Source organism: Chelonia mydas, chromosome 6, assembly GCF_015237465.2.
Source record: "Chelonia mydas isolate rCheMyd1 chromosome 6, rCheMyd1.pri.v2, whole genome shotgun sequence".
NCBI lineage: Eukaryota > Metazoa > Chordata > Testudines > Cheloniidae > Chelonia > Chelonia mydas.
The window spans coordinates 95,225,643-95,249,429 of NC_051246.2; the positions used below are offsets into that span (position 1 = coordinate 95,225,643).

At 41.7% G+C, this 23,787-nt stretch overlaps 1 protein-coding gene across 4 annotated transcripts in view; it reads right to left on the reverse strand.

Moving 5' to 3' along the window:
- CEP128 (centrosomal protein 128) overlaps positions 1-23,787 on the reverse strand; it is a 428,984-nt gene that overhangs the window by 47,093 nt on the left and 358,104 nt on the right. For all 4 annotated transcript variants that reach the window (XM_043548663.1, XM_043548662.1, XM_037900795.2 and 1 more), the window contains one exon: positions 17,162-17,185. In XM_043548663.1, coding sequence (XP_043404598.1) covers positions 17,162-17,185 — 24 coding nt within the window. The remainder of the gene's footprint in view (positions 1-17,161; positions 17,186-23,787) is intronic.

The window sequence follows — 23,787 nt, forward strand, 5'->3', positions numbered from 1 at the left end:
TATGGAGGGAGGGGGAGAGAGACAGTGTGTTTTGGGGGACAAAGAGTGTGTCAGCATGCTGTAAGTTCAGACGGCGGCAGGAAGCAACCAGTCCTGAAGTAGGGGGTGGGGGAAACCCAGACATCGGCCCCCACCTCCCTCCCTGGGCGCGCGCTCTCTCTCTCACACACACACCCCCCTCTGTGTTCAACAGCACAAGCATTCCACATTAATGGTTTGCTTTGTGTTCTGGAGCATACCAGCACAGCACTCAACAGTTGTCAGAAACGGTGCTTTGAAAGAGGAGGGGCGCATGTCTCCAGGGCAGATAAGTTCAAAACAATGAGCAGAGCAGTCACTTGAAGCATTATGGGACAGCTCCGGAGGCCAATTACAGTGCAGAAAGCAATCTAGTGTCTATACTGGCAACAGAGTGCTGGAGCCTCTACGCAAATAGCCTTATGACTCTCATCGAGATGGGTTGTTTTGCAGCGCTGCAACTGAGGAGTTTCTGCGCACAAAGTGATTTGGCAGTGTGTACACACCTGCAGTTTGAGCGCAAAAAGCTGCTTTACTGCACAGAAACTTGCCAGTGTAGACAAGCCCTTAGAGGAACAATACCTTTCAGGAACATCCCATCACATGAAAAGGACTGTAAAGCTACTGACTTTGAACAAAAACACCTTACAAAATTAAACATCTTTTGTTTCCTTGGTTTACAAGCCAAATCAAACTTTAAAAGCTTTAGTTTACCGTATACGTTAACTTCTTTATCTTCCTGAAGTACTAGACTTCCAAACAGCAAAGCAACTTTCATTTGAGATTTAACTTTCATGTGGGGCTGAATTAAAGCTCACTGGGGGCCCTAGGCACAGCTCACATGGAGCCCCCTTAACATCAGGCCTATGCCATTATCCTGCACCTCTTTGGAGCGGCAGCAAGTTTTAGAAAGGGCAGTTCACACGTCTTGGATCTCATGTTTCAGACTGTCTGCAGACTCAGGTAGGCAGCAGTTATACTCTTTTCATGTTTTAAAGCTTTACTTTGCATCCACAACGGTTTTATACTTTTAAAAAAAATGGAAACTCAGATTCTCATTTTAAAAGCCCTCAAGACAGCATTCAATTTATATATGTTAATTTAAAAAGAAGTTCAAACTCCACAGAGTAATTTATGATCTGAGTTGCATAGGATAACTTGTACACTCCCAAATGTATCTCATTTTGAGGCACAAAAGGCACATAACATATGTCCCACAAAACCCTAGGAAGACATTTTGGGGATGGGGGAATGGAAAGAGCAAAATAAACAAACCAAAGAGAGGGAGAACTGCAATAAAGAGGGAGGCAGCACAAAAAACAAGTCAAAGAGAGGGAGGGAAAGAAGAAAAGAAGGCTAAGCTTTTAGCTGACCCATAGAAGTGGTGCGACAATGATTTAATAATATGCACAGTAACCTCCATAATATGGATCAAGTGCTGCATTTATATCATTAATGACTACACTCTTCTCTATTAAAAGAGTTTAGAGTTTAGCCACACAGAACAAAATGCTAAAAAGAATCGTGGAAACACCTGACACAGAGGGCAATTAAGTGCTGCTAATTATTTTCCAGAAACCAGCAAACTATTTGCCATAATGCATACAAGTAATCCTGAAGAGAGCAATCATGTCTATCTGCTCATTATTTAGCAGGGAACAGAGGGTACTGATACAGTGCACTGATGGTACTGATAAGTGGAAAGAACTCCAATTGTACTGATAGAAGCAGCATCCATGTTAATTTACTTAAAAACACACTGTTCCATTCAGTTAATGATATTAATCGTTTCTGTTTTTAAAATAAAAGTTTATTTATTTTTTAAGAGGCAATATGTTCAGACAGAGAATGATAAAACGAATTACTCATTTTCCATGACTTCATATAAACACTTTGATGTTTAAAGTGCATGTGAACAGTTAATCCTCCTACACTGATGTATCCTCGGTGATAGGCAGCTGTGTGCTATCCCCAGGGACAGATCTAAATCAAAATCAGACACTCTATTTTATTTTTAGTCTCAAAGCCACAGTGATAAATATAAAAATAAATCAAATCAGGTTTGTATATATTCCACCTAAAGTTTGGTTTAATAGCTAATACACTGAATACACACACACAATAAAACTTTACTGACTGTCATGTATAGTGTTGCTTTCTTTCCTGAGATAGGTAAAACAAATGACCAATCAGTAGAATTAGAGTTTTTTTTTAAAAAAATTAGAGATGATTTAAGTACCAGTTAGTTAATCCCCAAAGACTATCCATAAAAAAGATTAAATGTATGCATAATTTTAAGTGACACCATGTATTTCAGCAGGCAGTTACTTACAACTCATCTGGAAGACATAATGTAAAAGGTGACCCACAAGAGTTTTTTTTTTAAAATGAACTAAGTGTAAAGTTGCATGTTGAATATCCGAATAGCAAAATGCACCTAACACACGTGTGATTTTGAAGGTCTCTTTTTCTTTCCATTTAAAGACCCCTAAAATTGTAGAGTGCCAGATCCAACACCTAAGCTAGCACTAGAATGATGATGTCTCAGATCCACTATGGAACTTGTCTGGATCATAGACCCAGTATAAAATATGCCAGGTAAATGGTGTTTTACTATGTGATATGGTTTTGTAGCTTTCCCATTGCTTCAGATCACAAAGAGTTTAATTAACAATGGGGATAGGAAAGACAGGATTTTGCAAAAATACACCACACAATGTAAAAAATTGCACTTAAGGTACCTGACTGCTTATAGGCTAGCTCATGCACCAGACAAGTTCCATGGTAGCTGAGACATGCTATGACCCAGTGACCCATGAGTTTAGGAGGAGCCCACGATGGAAATAAAATATAGTTCACTACACTTTAATTGCCCCTCTTACTCATCTTAATTGTGCATTTCAGCACAAAATAGTACAATTGATTTTGAAAAGTGCAGATTACCTTTAAAATAAGTGAAAGAAAGAGCAAGAAAGTGAAGATAAACAACTCTCCATAGAAACTTGTGAAGTTACACAATGTATGAGTTCAACTGGCATTTGTCACAATGGATTGTTTTCACTGATGCTTAAATGACTTGGAACTTTTGTTACGCAAAAACTGTATTCATACACATTAAAAACAATGGATCTTTGTTAACATGGGGATCTGAATGAGAAATAAGTGGATGTGCCAAAAAAATGAACTTTCAATCTAGACACCAGATGTTTAGCATGGGGTGGACCACATTGTAATTAAGATATTGTCTCATGGACACTTCCCCTCCTATTTGCAATTGCATGGACCAACTCCCCTCACATTCATGATCACATAACATCCCTGTGGTAACGACAGGAATTGTTTACATGGAAAAAGTAATATTATGAATGTATTTCAGGCATTTTGAGCTGTTTTAATGCAAACTAGCAGCTGGACTTGAGGAGGCAGCAGCACTGTATTAGCCAACCAGTTCTCTATAATTCACTAGCTAGTGCTCTGTGGGCCCACTAGTGGTCCATGGGCCACACATTTGGGAAACTCAGTTTAACATAATTTACTAAGATCTGATCCAATGCCCACTGCAGTCAATGGAAATACTTTTGGAAATAATTATTTGAAAGCATGTGTGGAAAGAGCCTGACTCAATACACATACTACAGGTTTAACAAGGATTTCCAATCATGAGGGACAATCAATTTTTCTGGGTTGTTACAGGCTGAAATCTTTCACTTATGATTTAAATTAACATTTTGTACTCTAAAATAATTTAACAGTGACTCTCAAAGAGCATTATAAGCATTAATTAACGGGCTCTCATAGAGAGGGAGGAAAGCGTCATTACCCACAATTTAAGGATAATGGAAACTGAAACACAGGGCAGCTATGTGATTAACCCAAGGTTACACAGCAAATCAGGGGCAGAGCTAGGAGGAGAACTCAGGAGTCCAGACTCAAAGTTTCTTCCATCTTAACTACTAGGTAGCATGAAAAGTGTCTGCAGTTTCACCATTTAATGCAGTTGGTATTTGTGTACTCCTTAGGGTTATGGATTTGATTGTAAAGAGTTAATCTTAATGTATGGGATACTACAGTGAAAATTATCAACACATTAGAAACTTCCTTTATTATTAGATTACTTTAAAACTGTGTTGTTTTAAACTTTGACAAAACCTCTTTATGGGGTGGTTACTTAAAATAAAATGCTTACAAAAACACATGAATGGCCTATTTACAAAGTTTATTGGCATATTTTACTATTGTGTATGGAAATATGCAGAAAAACATTTCACATACAGAAAAAGTAATATTCCTGAAGAAAATCCTATGGACTGAATACAGAGCAACCCCTTTAAGCAGTTCTATAGTATGTGCCATGCCCAATAAACTGCCTCACTGAGGATCATTGTATATCAGCACTTGTGCTTGGTCTCTGAGAAATGAAGGATGATATCTAGAAAAAATTATAGCCCCTGCACTGGAGATTTGTACATTTCCACTCTCCCTGGAAGGAAACCAAGAACATTTCTGTATATTTAAATCTTGCAGCAGGGTTCAATCCCTTACACTCTGCAGAACAAGCTCACATTATCTTCACAAAATCAAAGGACAGCTTCTTACCTGGAGAATGCACTATGTACTGATAGCATTCTGAGCCAGGCTATAAAGCACATTATCAAGCCAGGCAGTTAGACAAACCGGATGACTACTTATCAGCAACCAAATATGAAGCTGTCATTCTGACCTCCAAACACGGACTGATTTAATAAAGTTTAACCCTTCTTCGGGCAGATCTACCTTCATTAGTAATGTCTTTTCCATAAGAAGTTCAGCAAGAGGTTCAAAGGGCGCAGGTGAAAAAGCTCATAGGTATGTATAAAAAACGTGGACCTTAACCGAGGACTAGGTGTGTGTGAGAGAGAGAGAGAGAGAGAATGAAAAGTTACAATTGGGTCATAGGAGCAACAAGAGGAAAACAGTGGAGTAATCTGCTCAACATCTTAGATGTCTATAAACAAATGTAAGGGTATTGGGAATAAACAGGAAAACTGGAAGTATTAATACATAAACTAAATTATGACAATTGGCATCACAGAGACTTGGCGGGATAAATCTTATGACTGGAATATTAGTATAGAGGGTTATAGATTCTTCAGGAAGAACAGGTAGGATAAAAAGAAAGGAAGTGTTGCATTATGCATCATGAATATATACACTTGTTCTGAGGTCCAGGAGAAAGTGAGAGACAGAGCAGCTGAAAGTCTCTGGTGAAGGAAAAACTGGGGTAACATCATGGCAGGGGTTCACTATAGACCACCAAATTAGGGGGAGCAGGTGGATGAGGCACTTCTATATTAAATAAGAGAATTATCCAAAACATAAGACCTGGTAGTAATGGGGGTCTTTAACTATCCAGACATCTGCTGGAAAAGTAATACAGCAAAACACACTATATCCACATAAGTTCTTGGAATGTATTGGTGACATCTTGTTTCAGAAGATGGGGAGAGTAACCAGGGAGGCTGCCATTTTAGACTTGATTCTGACTAACAGGGAAGACTTAGTTGTGACTCTGTAGGATGAAGAAAATTTGGGTGAAAATGATCATAAAATAGTAAATGTAATGGTTCTAAGAAAAGGAAGGAGTGTGCAGAGCAGAAGAAGGACAATGGACTTCAAAAAAAGCAGAATTCAGCAAACTCAGAGAACTGGTAAGTTAGATGCCCTGGGAAGAAAATCTAAAGAAAAAAGGAGTTCAGGAGAGTTGGCAGTTACTTAGGCAGAGAATATTAATGGCACAAAAGCAACCAGTCCTGATGTTAAGGAAAGATAGGAAGAGAAGTAAGAGGCCAATATGGCTCCTCGAGGAACTCTTTACTGACCTGAAAATCAAAAAGGAATCCTACTAAAAGTGGAAACATGGAGAAACACCTAAGGAGGACTACAAAAGAATAGCACAAGCATATAGGGTCAAAATCGGAAAGGTTAAGGCACCCAGCAAAAGAAATAAAAGGCAATAAGAAGTACTATAAATACATTAGGAGCAAGAGAAAGATGAAAGAAACTTTAGGTCCACTGCTTAGCAGGGAAAGAGAGCTAATAATGGATAACATCAGGAAGGCTGAGGTGTTTAACATCTATTTTATTTCACTCTTCATTAAAAAGGTTAACTGTGACCAGATACTTAATACAATTAATATTAATATCTAGGGTCAAGGAACACAACCCAGAACAGGAACAGAAAAGATTAAAGAATATTTATATAAGTTAGAAGTGTTTAAGTCAACAGGACCTGATGAAATTCATCCTCGGGTATTTAAGGAACTAGCTGAAGCAATCGCAGAATGGTTAGCAATGAACGTCAAGAACTCATGAAGGATGGGAGTGGTCCCAGAGGACTAGAGAAAAAGTGGTTACTAATCTTTCGTAAGTGTTGTTTTTCGAGATGTGTTGCACATGTACATTCCACTCTTGGTGTGTGTATGCCCCATTCACAGTCGCCGGAAATTTTCCCCTCAGTGGTACCCACTGGGGGCTTGAGCGTCCTCTGCTGCAGCGTGCTGCTGGCTTTGGTATAAAGGGCCCAGCTGACCCTGAAGTCCCTCAGTTCCTTCTTTCCAGAAACTCCAGTGTAAAGGGGTACAAGGGTAGCTCATGGAATGGACACGAGCAACACATCTCGAAGAACAACAGTTAAGAAAGATTAGTCACTGTTTTTCTTCTTTGAATGATTGCACGTGTATTCCACCCTTGGTGACTCCCAAGCACTAGGCAGAGGGATCAGAGTTCATGTACAAACAGACTGTAGAACAGTTTAATCAAATTTGGCATCATCTCTAGAATAATGGATGACGGCATACTGGGAGAAGAAAATATGCACTGACAACCAGGTTGCTGCTTTTCAAATGTCCTAGATAGGAATCTGAGCTAGGAACGTTGTTGAGGATGCTTATGATCTTGTGGAGTGAGCAGTCAATTTGACTTGTGGTGAAATGCCTGCCAAATCATAACAAGCACAGATGCAGTAAGTTATCTAAGACAAAATTCTTTGTGAGAAGATTAGAAGATCTTTCATTCTGTATGCTATTGCAAAGAACAGTTGGATGGATTGTGGAAATGGTTTGGTCCTGTCTAAGTAGAATGCTAGTGCTCATCTAACGCCCAGTGTGTGTAGCCATTGCTTGTCCCTCTTTGCGTGTGGTTTCGGGTGGAAAACAGAAAAGTAAATTGATTGTTATGAAAATTTGAAACCACTTGAGAGAAAACTTGGATGAAGGTGTAAGTAAACCTTATCTTTAAAGAAGACTGTACACAGTGGTTCAGATGTGAGGGCACACAGTTCAGTGACCCTTGTGGAAGAAATTATGGCAATTAGGAAAATCACTTTCCAGGAAATGTATAGTAAGGAGCACATTGCTAAAGGCTCAAATGGTTGTCCCATCAGTTTAAACAAGACCAAGTTCATGTCCCAAAGGGAAACAGGCTCGCTTAATTGAGGATAAAACCTTTCCAGGACTTTAAGGTATCTGATTGTCATGTCATTAGAAAAAACAGAACAGTTATCCACACAACAGTGGAAAGCTGATATTGCTGCCAGGGGAACCTTGATAGAGGAAATTGCTAAGCCTTGCTGTTTCAGGTGCAGCACATAGTTAAGTAGGTGTTGGATGGATGAATGCATTGGTGAGACTCCGGTTTGACAGACCCAGACAGAGAACCGCTTCTATTTTGACAGGTAGGCGGGCCCGGCAGAGGGCTTTCTGCTACTTAATAAGACTTGGCAAACTTGCTCCAAGCAAGCCTGTTTTCTGGGATTTAGCCGTAGAGTTTCCAGGCCATTAGATAAAGGGACTGCAGGTTCGGGTGGAGCAGCCAACCGTGGATTTGGGAGATGAGAGCCAGGTGCAATGGTATTGAAATTGGAGATGTCACTAAGTAGTCCAGTATCGTGGAGAACCAGTGTTGGCAGGGTCATGCTGGGGCTATTACTATAACCTGGGTGTGATCCCGCTTGATTTTCAGTAGCACTCGGTGTCTGAGTGGGATTGGTGGAAATTGTAGCAAAGCTTTTCTGTCCAGGGTAGCAGGAAGGCAACAGTGATTGAGCCCAGACTGTGGCCGTGCAGAGAGCACAACTGGTGACATTTTCTGTTGAACTTGTTTGGAAATAGGTCTATTTGAGGAATTCCCCCTCCTTCCCCCACTGGAAAATGCATCTGGCTATATCCGGACAAAGAGACCACTTGTGGTGACTTGAAAATGACCTGCTCAGGCAGTCTGATAGTTTTTTCTGCACCCCTGAAAGATAAGAGGCCTTGATGTTGATTGAGTGGGCTAGCAAAAGTCCCATAGGTGAACCACTTCCTCACAAAGGAGCGATGAGTGAGCTCTTCCATGTCTGTTGAGATAAAACATAGCTGCAGTGTTTTTTGTAAGAACAAACAGGTTTCTCCCTCTGACATGAGGTAGAAAAGACTCACAGGCAAGATGAATCACCCGTAGCTCTTGGACACTGATATGAAGAGAGCGCTCCCTCAAGGAGCAAAGACCCTGAATTCAGAGGGGTGCCAGGTGAGCCCCAACCCTAAAGCGATGTGTCTGAGACCACAGTAATTTATGGTTGAGGACAGATGAAGGGAACGCTCACAGAATCATTGAGAGGATCTAACCACCAATTCAGTGAAACCAGAACTTAAGAAGGTACTGTGAGCACAGTGTCCAGATGAAGACGGCTTGCTAGTACACTGGGGGATCTGAGGTGCAGTCTCACATGTTGTATTACATATGGACATGAAGAAATGTGCCCTAGGAACCTCATATGGTTTTGGGCTATTGTGATTGGATGAAACTTGAGGTGTGTCACTAACGATCAGACAAATTGGAACCTTGACTCTGGGAGAAACGCTCTGACCTGGGTAGAGTCCAACACTGCCCCTATAAACTCTATCCTCTGTAATGGGCAAAGGGTAGACTTGTCTCCATGGATCAATAGGCCTTAGGACCTTGAATGTTGAGTAAAATGAGTACAACACTGGATATAACTTGGACCAGCCCATGATTAGCCAGTTGTCCAGATAAGGGTAGACCTGCGCTGCTAGTCTCCTCAGGAATGCTGTTACACAGCCATGCATTGTGTGAACACCTGAGATGCTGCAGAGAGGCCAAACAGAAGCACCATGATCTGGTAATGTGAATGCTTCACTACAAACCTGAGGAACTTTTAGTGTCCTTCATATATTGACACATGAAAGTAAGCGTCTCTAAAATCAAGGTTGACATACCCTGGATCCAGAGAGGGAATGATGGATACCAGGGTGATCATGCAAAACTTTATCTTTTTCAGATAGTTGTTGAGCTGACACAGGTCTAGGATACCTCTGGGACCTCCCTTTGCTTCTGGGATTAGGAAATACTGGGAGCAGAAACTCTTCCCTCTTAAATTCTGTTAAACCACCTCTATGGCTCCCACCTGAAGGAGAGATTGAATGTCTGAACCAGAAGTTCTTCGTGAGAGGGGGTCCTGAAGAGGGACAGGGAGGGAGGGTGGGAATAAAGTGTAGGAATAAACCAGATAATGTATCCCACTTCTACAGTGCTCAGCACCCAAAGGTCTGTGGTGATACAGGACCAAGCACTGAGGAAATGGGAAAGGCAGTTTGCAAATAAAGGAAAATGGGGTTTGGCAACCTGGGAACTGGTATGACATCCTCAAGCATCCCATCAAAATGCCAGCTTAGAACTCCCTAGATGTCTAGGTGGAACAGGCATTGATACAGAGGTAGAAGAAGAATGAAGCCTACACCAATCACCTCTACTCAGTTTCCTCTGCAGGTCCTGTTGGACAACTGGAGCAGAATACCGGAGGGATTACGGAGGCCTGAAGTGATTCCTGGAAGGGGCTGGGGTGTACAACCCAAGGGACTTTAAGGTTTTCCTTGAGTTCTTTAGCCCACAGAGCTTAGGGTCAGTCTGCTCCAAAAAGGAGGAGGATCCCTCAAAGGGCAGATCCTGCACAGTCTGTTGGACCTCCTGCGGGAGCCCAGAGAACTGTAACCAGAACTCCTATGAATGGCCACAGACCTGGCAGCCAAATCAGCCACATCCAGAGCAGCTTGCATCGAGGCCCTCGCCACCGATATTCCCTCACTCACTAGTGAGGAGAACTCCTGCCTACCATCTGCTGACAGCATTTCTTTAAATTTTAGTACAGAGTCCCATATGTTAAAGTCATACCTGCCCCAAAGTGCATGCTGGTTTGCAACCCTGAGTTGCAACCCCTCAGGTAGAATAAATTTTCCTATCAAACTGGTTTAGCTTTTTTGAGTCTTTTGATTTTGGGGTTGTGACTTGATGCCCCTGCCTTTTCCTATCATTAGTACCCAAAACTGCCAGGAACCCCAGGGGGCAGGATGGGAGTAAAAGAACTAATAACCTTGGTCAGGTGCACAATACTTGCGTTTGGCCCAAACTTAAGGCAACCATCTTTAACTGTTCTTGGTGTGCCTTATAGTCATCTGGAGGAGGCGATATGACCCCTTCTGAGACTACCTCATCAAGGGAAGAGGAAGAGGAGGCCAGAACTGGCTGAAGATGCTCTTCTTTCATTTCTTGATCTGCCAGGTCCTGATGAACCAGCTCTTGATGTCCGATATGAGGTTGGTACCAGAATCAGGAACAGATGCTGTCTGGTGAGTAAGAGCTGCACGCCTCTCCAGGGCAATCAAATTGAAGAGCCTGGAATCAGATCTGGAAACAGGGGGAAAGAGGGATTTCCAAAAGGCTATGGGACAGGTACCAGTGACCTCCTGGCCAACCACTCTATGGCATTTCTGTGACAGGATCTGTGGAAGGGTGGAAACATCTGGAGGTGGGTTAGCAAGGGCAGCTCTGAGCATGGGAAATGTAGAACCCAACCTCCTGTTCAGAAGAAGATGACTCTCCTTCTATTCACCAAGGAGGCACAATTCCAGATGATGCCTATGTGGAGAAGCCTGCAGAGAAGTAAGCATCATGGGTTTTCCCTTTGACAGTACCAAAGAGTGAGCTATCCGGAGTACATGAGATTGGCAAGGTACTGAGAGCTGTAGCAATCTTGTTGGTTCTCCCATGCCCTCCAGCACCAAGAGCATCAACACTAAGGTCAGGATGTCCCTTGCAGCTGCAAATACCTATGGCATGGTTGGCACTGAGATCGGGTTGGTACGGTGCAGTACCACAGATGTGGAAGGTGCTTCTTCTGGCTACTCAGTCAATGGTACTTTCCTACAAGTTGGGGTCAATGGTGCTTTCTTCTGCAATACTGAAGCAGTGGTGTGATTAGACTTAGACTACTCTTAACCCCGTAACTAGCAGTCTTTGGTGCCGGGATCTCCCCCTTTCTGCACTCTGCTTCTTATGCCTCTTCTTGGGTACTGCGGATGGTGAATGGTGACAGGACTCAGGCATGGTAGGAGACAGTCCTTACTGAGGCCGAGACACCCAGTGCTGAGTCTGATCGACCTCAGATAGAGGTCCGAGGAACGCTCTATGAGTAGAAACTTTAGCCTGGCTTCACAATCTTTCCTCATGAGAGGCTTAAAGTCCCTGAAAATTTGACAGTGCTCTCTGATCTGAGCTTTCCCGAGGCATTTAAAGCAACTTGAGCACAGATAGCTCAGAGCCACAGCCTTCCTGCAGGAAATGTAGGGCTTGAAGCCCGATGACAGTGGCATCTCTTGGCACTCGGAACCAAATGAAACCATCAGATGAAATAAAAACCTACCTAACTAAACACTAATAAACTTACTTACACTAAATTATTCAAAATAAATTACAAGTGAATACAGTCCACTGAGAACGAGGAGTACTTGTGGCACCTTCAGGACTAACACATTTATTTGAGCATAAGTTTTCGTGGGCTAAACCCACTTCATCGGATGCATGTAGTGGAAAATACAGTAGGAAGTTATATATAAGAAAGTATAATATATAATAATATGTACTATTATAATATATACACACACAGAGAACATGAAAAAATGGGTGTTGCCATACACACTCTAAAGAGAGTGATCAACTAAAGTGAGCTATTATCAGCAGGAGAAAAAAAACCTTTTGTAGTGATAATCAGGATGGCCCATTTCCAGCAGTTGATAAGAAGGTGAGAGTAGCAGTGGGGGGGCGGGGGGGGAAATAAGCATGGGGAAATAGTTTTACTTTGTGTAATGACCCATTCACTCCCGGTCTTTATTCAAGCCTAAGTTAATTGTATCCAGTTTGCAAATTAATTCCACTTCAGCAGTCTCTCGTTGGAGTCTGTTTTTGAAGTTTTTTTGTTGTGTAAGGTCTGTAATCGAGTGACAGGGAGATTGAAGTGTTCTCTGACTGGTGTTCTCCCCGCCCCTCATAATAGCTCACCTTAATTGATCACTCTCATTATAGTGTGTATGGCAACACCCATTTTTTCATGTTCTCTGTGTGTGTATATATATATATATATATCTTCCTACTCTATTTTCCACTGCATGCATCCAATGAAGTGGGTTTTAGCCCACAAAAGCTTATGCTCAAATAAATTTGTAAGTCTCTAAGGTGCCACAAGTACTCCTTGTTCTTTTTGCTGATTCAGACTAACACAAGCTACCACTCTGAAACCAGTCCACTGAGAGTACTTGCAGAAGCAACGAGAGCAGTCCCAGTGACCATCAGATTCAGTAAGAAGGAACTGAGGGGACTCGAGTTGGCTGGGCCCTTTATACTGATCCCAGCGGCAGCAGAAGGCACTCAAGCCACCCCGATGGGTATCACTAAGGGAAAAATTTCTGGCGACTGTGCATGGGGGTGCGCACTCCAAGAGTAGAATGCACATGTGCAATCACTCGAAGGAGGGCAACCACAGTATCTACCTTTTAAAAGGGTCACAAAGAGGACCCATGGAATTATAGACCAGTCAGCCTAACTTCAATACCTGGAAAGATACCAGATCAAATTATTAACCATCAGCCTACATAACCACCTAGAAGATAAGAGGATAAGTAATAGCCAATGGATTTGTCAAGAACAACTCTTGCCATACCAAACTAATTTTCTTCTTTAATAGGGTATTGGCCTAGTGGATGGGGGGATGCTGTATAGATGATATCTTGATTTTAGTAAGGTTTTTGACACAGTCCCAATTGATGTTCTCCTCAACAAACTAGGGAAATGTGGTCTAGGTGAAATTACTATATGATGGATACATAACTGGTTGAAAAATGAGCTTAACTTGAAGCAAGGGAGGTTTAGGGTAGGTATTACAAAAAACTTTCTAACTGTAAGGATAGTTAAGCACTGGAATAGGCTTCCAAGAGAGGCTGTGGAATCCCTGTCATTGATGGATCTTAAGAACAGGTTAGACTAGGTATACTTGGTCTTGCCGCAGTATCGGGGACTGGACTAGATGACCTCTTGAGGTCCCTTCCAGCTGTACATTTATATGATTCTATATAATGCCTTCTAGTGCCACTGTCTTCGAACATTTTTTATTACATGCAAGGTAAAACACTACTTTTCTCAGATTATGCTGGGCCACATATTTGGCCTTCAAGGTCTCAACACAAGCATATTCATTTTTCCCATTAAAAATATTAGCTGATTATCTCACATTATTTTAAAATACTAAAATGGATCTATATTTTAAGAACAGAAAACTAGCAATACACTACTCCAGAATAAGGAATACAAATTTGTATAGAATTTTATGATGTGCAACATTTAAGGGAAGTAGAGTTGGGGGACAAACTTTGAATAGAAAAGTTTTATTTTGCAGAGTCTATGTATGTAAACTAGATACTATAGATGAGTACTGTTTAAAGTATCCTTATAAATCTATTATGGTAACCTTTTCAATCCTATTTTTTTTAAATGCAGCAATGGGGTAAGGAACAGGAAATATGAGATAGCTGGGACAAAGGGTCATCGGAAGGGTGCTGGAGGCAAATGTGTGTCACTGAGCAATAAAAGGAGGAGGAACATCAAAACAGGGTGGGGGGTGGGGGAAACTATTAAGGGGGCTAGGTTAGTAGCGAACTGAAGGACAAGGGAAGAGACATAGAAGAGGCTAGAGAACCAGAAGGGGATTTGGGCAAGAGCAGTAGCCTATACGAGAGAAGCAGACAGGAGTAAAGAATGTAAATAAATAGCTGAGGAGGAAGGTAAGAACCTGGAGGAAAGAGGCAGGTGGGAGCCCAAACTGAAGAGAAACGTAACTGGGAATGCTTCTGGCAGTGGTAGCTGCAGTAGTTGCCCACCAAAGGTCTTGGGTTTGGGGAGAAAGGAAGGAAGCAGGGAATCTTGGGCAAGGGTCGTACCACTGGCTAGAGGAAGTGCTATGCTAGCTAGCTGATGAAAGGAAAGGAAGGGGTAAGGCAGGCAGGGTGGAGGAGCTTTGAGTTCCCTTCCCTGGTCATTTTTGTAACATCAAAAGACTGCCTGGTTCCAGAAGCATTCCAAACCCTTTGATGTGAGAGCAGTTCTGGCATGACACTACAGTAGCACACCAAAAAGGGAGGGGACTATTAACTCTTAGATTAAAGAGTTCCTAAATGCTCAAAGACACATAGAACGACAGCCAAGAAACAGGCATGAGAGTGAATTGCCTAGTACTATATGACACCCCAAGATTTAAAAATATTGCAGGCCACTCTAAATTTCAGGGGTCGGAGATGGTCACAAGACCCTTCTCTGATGCACTGTGATCCTTGTCTCCCTTTCAGTGTAACTGCTGGAAGGGGAGATTGAACAGAGAATTGACTCTACTCTGGTCCTCCTAATGGAGAAGAAGAGTAGAGCATCTCTTCAGTTTCTGAGTCTGTTCAAGGCCTCAAGGAGAAATTTGCCTTACTGATGCTTAAAGCCTTAACTTTCATGCACATGCAATATGATTTAAAACAAAACACAAAAAACACTAATACTGAAAAAGGAAGTCAATATATAAAACCATTTCATAACATTCAGGACCAGTCAATGATACTGGCATAAATCTACAGAGTTACTCTAGATTTACACTACTGTAAAGAGAGAAGAAACCGTTCTAGGAGTTTGAACCAAGCTAACAAGAGCCAAGAATTCAAAGTAACTTTTTCCTCAACTTCTGTGTTTTCTGTTGATGAGCATGAGAACAGCAGGCTATAATAGACATCAAAGGAGATGTAACACATTGGCCCAATGGGGTAAACTAAGGAAGAGTTAATCTCAAATAGAATTTTCTGGTCTTTCATTTAAGTCAGACTGATCGTGTTAAGGTAACCTAGGGCCAAATCCTATAGCTTTTTAATGATAGTTTTGCTTAAGAAAGGACTAAATCGTTTGACCTACGCTATTTTGTATGCAACAGTATATTTTAGCATGCAGATTTTTTATGAATAAACAAAATATAATGGCTGATGCTCGGAAATTTATTATTTGGCACATTTACTGCTTGTTTTTTAAATCACATTTGAAAGATATTTTTTTTTAAATTAGGGACAGTGAATAATCAAGAGATTTGTCTCAAATGGCACCCAGCACAGAAGAAAAGATCTCTAGCAGGCATGCAGGTAGAGGATGTGTTTATCTGGTTATTTTTCTTAGAAGGAGGAGGAAGTGCCATGGCAAACACAAGTGTGGCTATTGATTAACATGATTGTCCTGCATAGCAGAGAAAAAGGTATTTTTAATTTATTCTTACAATCAACTAGGTATATGGAAACTGTTACCATGGGTTTACCTGGAATAAACTGACACATTAGTCAATTTGTTATTGGATCTTTTTGATTAGAGAGTATTGCTATCAAATATTTGTGCAGATGGAATTTTTGGAGAATTCAGTTGCAAAGCTCTACCAACTCTCTACTGCAGTAGTTCTCAACCAACTAATCATTGTGGGCCGCACATGTGGCCACAATGTGCTACCTGGGCTGCAGGTTGAGAACCGCAGCACTCCCCCAAACCCCTCCAACTTGCTATGTCCAGCACCCCCAGCCCAGAGACTCCTCTACAGAGTGGGGCCAGGAGCGGAGCCCTGGTGGTGGGGTTGGGCAGCAGGGAACCTTTACCCCGTTGTATGGGGCCAGGCGTCAGCCCTGACCCAACCTTGCCACCAACCCTGACCCAGCCCCTTGCTGTGCGGGGCTGTGCAGCAGCCCTGATCCTGGATGCTGATGTGCGGGGCTGGGTGGCCTGGACCCCTCCGCGTGGCAGCCCCTGGCAGTCCTGGACCCCACCACACTTTAGCACACAGCTGGGTTGCAGCTGTGCGGCCCGTGAACCACTGTTCTACTGAAAGAAATGTGGTTTTTTTAAAGGCTTATAACTTGGCCAAATTTGGGCAGATTTTCATGGGGATTTTCACGGGGTGCCCCGTGGCTGGGATCTGGGGTGGGGGTTGGGCTTGATGTGGCTGAGGTCTGGGGGGTAGGAGGTGCAGGTGTCCGGGCTGGAGGGTGCCTCGTGGCTGGGCTCCGGGGGAAGGGGGCATGGATGTCTCCTCCCCTACCCCCGGTTATGCTCAGGGGCGGGGGTGGGGGGCAGAAAAACAGGAACTAGATTGTCGTAGAGGTTTCTTTAACTCTCTACTTTTGGGGACTTTTTTGTGTGTCTGTATTGCTACAGACATAGCTGCTGACAGGTATTTTGAAATAAATCACCAAAATGATTGAAACTGGCATGATTATATAGTGTTATTTTGACAAATGAAATATGAAGAATTTTGCAGAATTTTAAAATATTGCCTGCAGAATTCTTATTTTTTTTGTGCAGAATTTCCCCAGAAGTATTCATTGTAGTTTACTTGCTCACTTCATCCGTCCAAGTGCGAAATTGCTGGTAAAGAGATACTAATATATACTTTACATTAAACTGAAGCAAATTAAACAAATTCAATAAATGGCAATGTTTGTCTAATTAGTATTTATAGAGCTTTGACCTTTAAAATATGCTAGACTTTACCGACATATGTCCATTAAATGACCTCATGCCAACTCACTGCTAGTTGATAATTTCACCTATTCTTTGGTTCATTTTTGTCAACTGGCAAACAAAAACCTCTTGGAAATTGGGTTAGTGTTTGGAAAATTGCTTTCACACATCCTGGACCTCTTCCCTTTTGAGACTATATGAAAATCTGTTTAAGAACTAGAATTGGGTTTGAAAAGGAACAAGAGAAACTTACTGTTTCTAAGGCCATGATACGCTCCTGCAAATAAAGGAGAATACATAATTAGAAAAAACAAGTTGAACATGATGAAAGGGCTTCATTTTGTCTTTGCTGTATTAGCACATACAACATTTTATACAAAAACTTATTATATAGGAACACAAGAATTGCCATACTTGATCAGGCCAGTGGCCCATTTAGTTCAGGATCCCGTCTTTAGCAGTTGCTTTAGTGAAGGTGGAAGAAAACAGTTATGAAAGAACTTGCAAAAAAGAAAGGTTTCTTCTTAACCCCCATTAGAGGCTGGCTTCTGCCCTGAAGCAGGAGAGATGATAGAAATTTTTTGAAGTATTTATTATCATGACTTTGAATATTTTTTTAACCATGTAAATGTCCAATCCTTTTTTGAATCCTGATAAATTCTTGGCCTCCATGGCAATGAGTTCCATTGTCTAACTGAGTGTTACATTAAATATTTCCTTTTTGCCATCTTTTAATTTTATTGGATGCCTTCTTGTTCTTGTCCTTGCATCATATGAAATTGTAAAAATAAGTTCCTATCTACATTATCTGTACCATTCATTATTTTATATTATATATATATTTATTGTGCACTTTCTTATTCCTCTCTTCTCTAAGATGAATTGTTTCAATCATTCAAAACTCTTCAAGTGAGAGTTTCTCCATGCACCAACCCATTTTTATAGCCTCAAGCACCCCACTGCATTTCTGTTAATGTCCTTCTTGGGATGGGGTTACCAGAACACAAATTCCAAGTGAGTGCGTACTCCTGATTTCATATGGTGTTGTTATATTTTCAGTACTCTCTACCGTATTTCTTATGCATCCTGACATTTTGTCTGCTTTTTTGACCATTGCTGCATGTAGACATCATTCTCTGTCAAATGAAGCTGCTGGTAAAAAACAAACACACACGCACACACAGAGAAAAAATATTTTCATCATTGGTCTCTGAACTAGCCAGGGCTGGTTTTCAAAAAGAGAAAAGAAATCTCAACATTTGTTAAAAATTATTCTTCCTCCTGCATTTCCAACTAAAGTGCCCCCTTGTTCTACAGATAATGTGCATGGGTCCACCTTTCAGATGAGTAACTGAAAAACTGGTGGTTTAAGTGACTTGACAAAAGTTATATAGGACATACGTGGCACAGCTACGAACAGAAACCTGATAACTGAGGTAGTAGACCACATTGCCTCTGATACATTAAGAAAAAAACCCTAGCTGTTATATAGTGCTTTTTGTTTGTAGATCTCAAAGCTCCTTATGAAGAAGGTGAGTGTCATTATCCCATTTTACAGATGGGGAAGCTGAGGCCCAGGGAGGGGAAGTGACTTGCCCAAAGACATTTGTTGCCAGTGTCAGAGTGAGGAATGGAACCCAAGCCTCCTGAATTTAAGTCCAGTGCCTTCTTGTTTAAGCACACTGCCTCCGAAGTTCACTCAAATCTTTATACTTAGGTAGGGTAACTGTAAAATGGGGGTAATACTCACCTTTGTAAAGTGCTTTGAGATCTATAGAGAAAAAAGTGTTAGGTACGCACAAAGCTTTATCACCACTACATAATTACCATATTTTTAAGATGGATAAGTAAGACACGATGAGGTTCAGTGCTGGTACAGGCACTCTGACCTAGTAGTCTGGGGCACTAGCTGTGAAACCAAAAGACACAGCTTCTAGTGTAGTGTTTGACACCATTTGCTGTGTTTTTCTTTTAGCACATCTTAGCACATTCAGGAGTAAGACAGTAGGGCGTGCTGCACTTGCATGCATGGCTAATTTCACTATTTCAGGAATGTGCATCTTTTCAAGTATGCATTGTATAAGGCAGATTTGCACAAGAGACATTCTAATTTTGATCAACAAAAACAGTTAAGGACTCTACCTGAAAATCCTGTGTAGTGATAAATAAGTCAACTGAAATTTTCCCACTTAAGAGTATCCTTACGAAAATAATGTTTAGACAGTGCAAAAACAAAACATAAAATATAAAATATAAAAGAAGCCAAAAAGTGGAAGATTTTCCACTGAATGCATCCGATGAAGTGAGCTGTGCTTATGCTCAAATAAATTTGTTAGTCTCTAAGGTGCCACAAGTACTCCTTTTTTTAAAAGAAGCCAACAGTCCATCGATCTATGTTTGTTGTGCTGTGATGGAATACGCATTTCTTTATTACTAAATAATATGTTCTCATTATATGGACTGTGCAATATTTATGATTACTGTACTATTTATTTGCTGCTTCAAGTGCTTGGATTTTATAAATGATGTGATAAATAACTACACTGTTCTCACTTAGCAACCTTAACTGGTTTTGACAGAGGTTTGAGTTTTTTGGAATTATAAAATTGTATAAGGTGCCTAGAGGGTTTTTCTGTCTATATTATTGTGTCTCTCATGTACCACCATTTATCTGGGAAAAATCCACACAGCTTCACTTTATCATCCTATACAGATCAAACCAGAACACTTTATAAAACAAGACACCCTGAAAATTAGTACCCCCAGGACACCATAAAGATCTACTGGATATGATCTTCTTGGAAAAGAAAAACATTTGTGACACACCTTTAACACTGAACTTTCTAAATTTGTCCTCTGATATTATCTACTATTAGTACACTGATAATATATGCAATGGAATATTTGTTTCCTCATGATTTTCTTTCTGGGACTGACCTCTCCTCTAGTCCAAGACAAACGAGCTGTGCTTCTCATCTAGCAAATACTGGAGCAGTTCAGACTCATTCATGAGCGCTCTGGGGCTTGGCTATGCCCTCTTCTGCTCCTGTGCGAGATCAATGTTTCCAAAGTTGTAAGGAAACACTTAATTCTTATAAGTAGATTAAGCATAATTTATAAATTATGCGCTAACTGTACTCTCTTTATACACAGAGACTAAAGAAGCTACATACACACACACAGAATTTTTTTCAGGGGGAGAAGGAATGGGGAGAGGTCAGTCCAGAAAGGAAGTAATCAAGAAACAAATTTTCTATTTTGGTTCTGTTTTTGTCTTCCAATCTCAAACTGGGAGGTAGGAAGCAGCATGGAAAAATTAGTTCTGAGGAGAAATAAGTAAGGCAGAGGAAAAACTTGCTCCATCCCTAAAATTGGTAGAATTAATCTATTTTGGGACTACTGTTGGAGCACTTTCCTTCTGAAGGATCAGGGGGCAGCCGTGTTAGTCTGTATCCACAAAAACAACAAGGAGTCCGGTGGCACCTTAAAGACTAATAGATTTATTTGGGCATAAGCATTCGTGGGCTAGAACCCACCTCATCGGATGCATGGAGTGAAAATTACAGATGCAGGCATTATTATACTGACACATGAAGAGAAGGGAGTTACCTCAGAAGTGGAGAACCAGTGTTGACAGGGCCAATTTGATCAAGGTGGATGTAGTCCACTCCCAATAATAGATGAGGAGGTGTCAATTCCAGATGAGGCAAAGCTGCTTTTGTAATAGCCAGACACTCCCAGTCCCTATTCAGGCTCAAATTAATGGTGTTAAATTTGCAAATGAATTTTAGTTCTGCTGTTTCTCTTTGAAGTCTGTTTCTGAAGTTTTTTTCGTCAAGTATAGCTACTTTTAAATCAGTTATAAAATGTCCAGGAAGATTGAAGATTCAATCTCCTACTGGCTTTTATATGTTACCATTCCTAATGTCTGATTTGTGTCCATTTATTCTTTTACGTAGGGACTATCCTGTTTGGCTAATTTACATGGCAGAGGGGCACTGCTGGCACATGATAGCATAAATAACATTAGTAGACGTGCAGGTGAATGAGCCTCTGATGGTGTGGCTGATGTGGTTAGGTCCTCTGATGGTGTCACTAGAGTAGATATGGGGACAGAATAGGCAACAAGGTTTGCTACAGGGATTGGTTCCTGGGTTAGTGTTTCTGTGGTGTAATGTGTAGTTGCTGGTGAGTATTTGCTTCAGGTTGGGGGTCTGTCTGTAAGCGAGGTCTGGCCTGCCTCCCAAGGTCTGTGAGAGTGAGGGATCGTTTTCCAGGATAGGTTGTAGATCGTAGTTAATGTGCTGGGGAGGTTTTAGCTGGAGGCTGTACGTGATGGCCAGTGGTGTTCTGCTATTTTCCTTGTTGGGCCTGTCCTGTAGTAGGTGATTTCTGGCTACCCATCTTGCTCTTTCAATCTGTTTCCTCTCTTCCCCAGATGGGTATTGTAGTTTCAAGAATGCTTGATAAAGATCTTGTAGATGTTTGTCTCTGTCTGAGGGATTGGAGCAAATTCGGTTGTATCTTAGGGCTTGGCTGTAGACAATGGATCGTATGATGTGTCCTGCATGGAAGCTGGAGGCATATGGGTAAGTACAGCGGTCAGTAGGTTTCTGGTATAGGGTGGTGTTTATGTGACCATCACTTATTTGCACTGTAGTGTCCAGGAAGTGGATCTCTTGTGTGGACTGGTCCAGGCTGAGGTTGATGGTGGGGTGGAAGTTGTTGAAATCCAGGTGGAATTCTTCAAGGGCCTGCTTCCCGTGGGTCCATATGATGATGATGTCATCAATGTAGTGCAAGTAGAGGAGGGACGCTAGGGGACGAGAGCTGAGGAAGCGTTGTTCTAAGTCAGCCATAAAAATATTGGCATACAGCGGGGCCATGAGGGTACCCATAGCAGTGCCACAGACTTGAAGGTATAAGTTGTCTCCAAATCTGAAACGGTTGTGGGTGAGGACAAAGTCACAAAGCTCAGCCACCAGGTGTGCCGTGGCCTCATCAGGGATACTGTTTGCGACAGCTTGTAGTCCATCCTCATGTGGAATATTGGTGTAAAGAGCTTCTACATCCATGGTGGCCAGGATGGTGTTTTCAGGAAGATCACCAATGCATTGTAGTTTCCTCAGGAAGTCGGTGCTGTATCGAAGAAAGCTAGGAGTGCTAGTAGCATAGGGTCTGAGGAGAGAGTCCAAATAGCCAGATAATTCTGCTGTAAGAGTGCCGATGCCTGAGATGATGGGGCGTCCAGGGTTTCCAGATTTATGGATCTTGGGTAGCAGATAAACTACCCCTGGTCGGGGCTTTGAGGGTGTGTCCATGTCGATGTCTGAAGGATGTTTTTCTCAGAGGAATGAAATTCAAGAAGAAGTGCTTTATAAAAGTGTTGGTAGATGAACAGGTGGCCAGATGGTCAACGATGCCCTCTCTGCCCACAAGGCTGTCACGTGCCACACTGGGTGGGCTCTGGTCCTTTCTGGAATCCGATTATCTGCAGCTGAATGTGCTCAAGTGATGCAGCACTTGATCCTAACTATGTGGTATTTGGATGGTTTCAGGCCCATGAAGTTAAAATTGAAAGAAACAAAGTTTTGGGCTAAAGGAAGGAAGAATTTCTCCTCCTCTGGGTACAAGAGGAAGAGTTAACCTTTGCTATGAATGATTCAGACATATCTTGTCCTTCTGGAAAATGTACTATATAAGAGCTAAGTATTATTAAGAACAGAGATTTCAAAGACTCTCTTTGCCAATGCGACTGTGACCAGAAAAGAGATACAGGGAGCTGGACATTCTTGGTTTAACCAGATAGATCATGAATAAGGATTCGATACTGTCACAGATACCGTGACTTGAATGGACCTCCATGACATCTGTGGCATCAGCATGCTACGGTGGCGGGGCTGGAGCAGCTGTCAGCCCCCACCCAGTTGCAGCAGCAGGACAGCAGCAGCAGTCACCGCCTGGGACTGGAGCAGCAGCCCGGGGCTGGGTCAATCCCCGGGGCAGGAACAGCAGCCGAGGCAGGGTCAATTCCTGGGGCAGAAGCAGCGGCCAAGGCTGGGACAGTCACCGGGGCAGGAGCAGCAGCTGGGACAGCCCCTGGGGTCCCAGAGCTCAGGCTGCAGCACCAGCCCGAACATCTACACAGCAGTTAAACAGCTCCTTAGCTCACGCACCACAAGACCGAGTCAGCTGGCACGGGCCAGCTGCATGTTTTTAACTGCATTTGTAGACATACCCAGAGACACATAGACAAGACTGAAGGGCCCCCAGTATTTGCAGGAACAGAGATGCTGCTCATTTGTCTTCAACAAAGGTAAGAGATCAGGATCCAAAAACTGATCTTGCTGTATGTGTTGCTATCAAAGCAATTTCTTTTTACGTCAGGATGACAGTGAGCAGAAAGAGCTCATCAAGAATTTTTAATTATTGTATCAGGATAATAAGATAATAATTCTAATAAGAATGGCTATTTGTATTGACTGAACAGCTGAACCAATTAGCAAATCAGTGTGTAAGACTAGATATCAGTTGCCACTGATGTTATCAAACAATACTAAGATTAATGTATTTTAATCTTTCCGTGGGATCAGAGCACTATATGCCTTTATTATCATTGAAAACATCTGAAATACACTGTGATGGTGCCCCCCATAAGGCTTTATGGAAATATGCTTCTGAATGTATACATGACATAACTGGAATATGTTTTATGCTACATATGCCATGTAACATATCTCTGTAAAGGTTATGATCTAGTGAATCTATTCATCCTATTTGTATGCATGTGTCATTATTGTATTCGAAGTTATGAATATTGGCTGTATACTTGTTTGATTTTAAATAACCTTAGTAAGGCATTTGGTCAGCTTCTTTAGA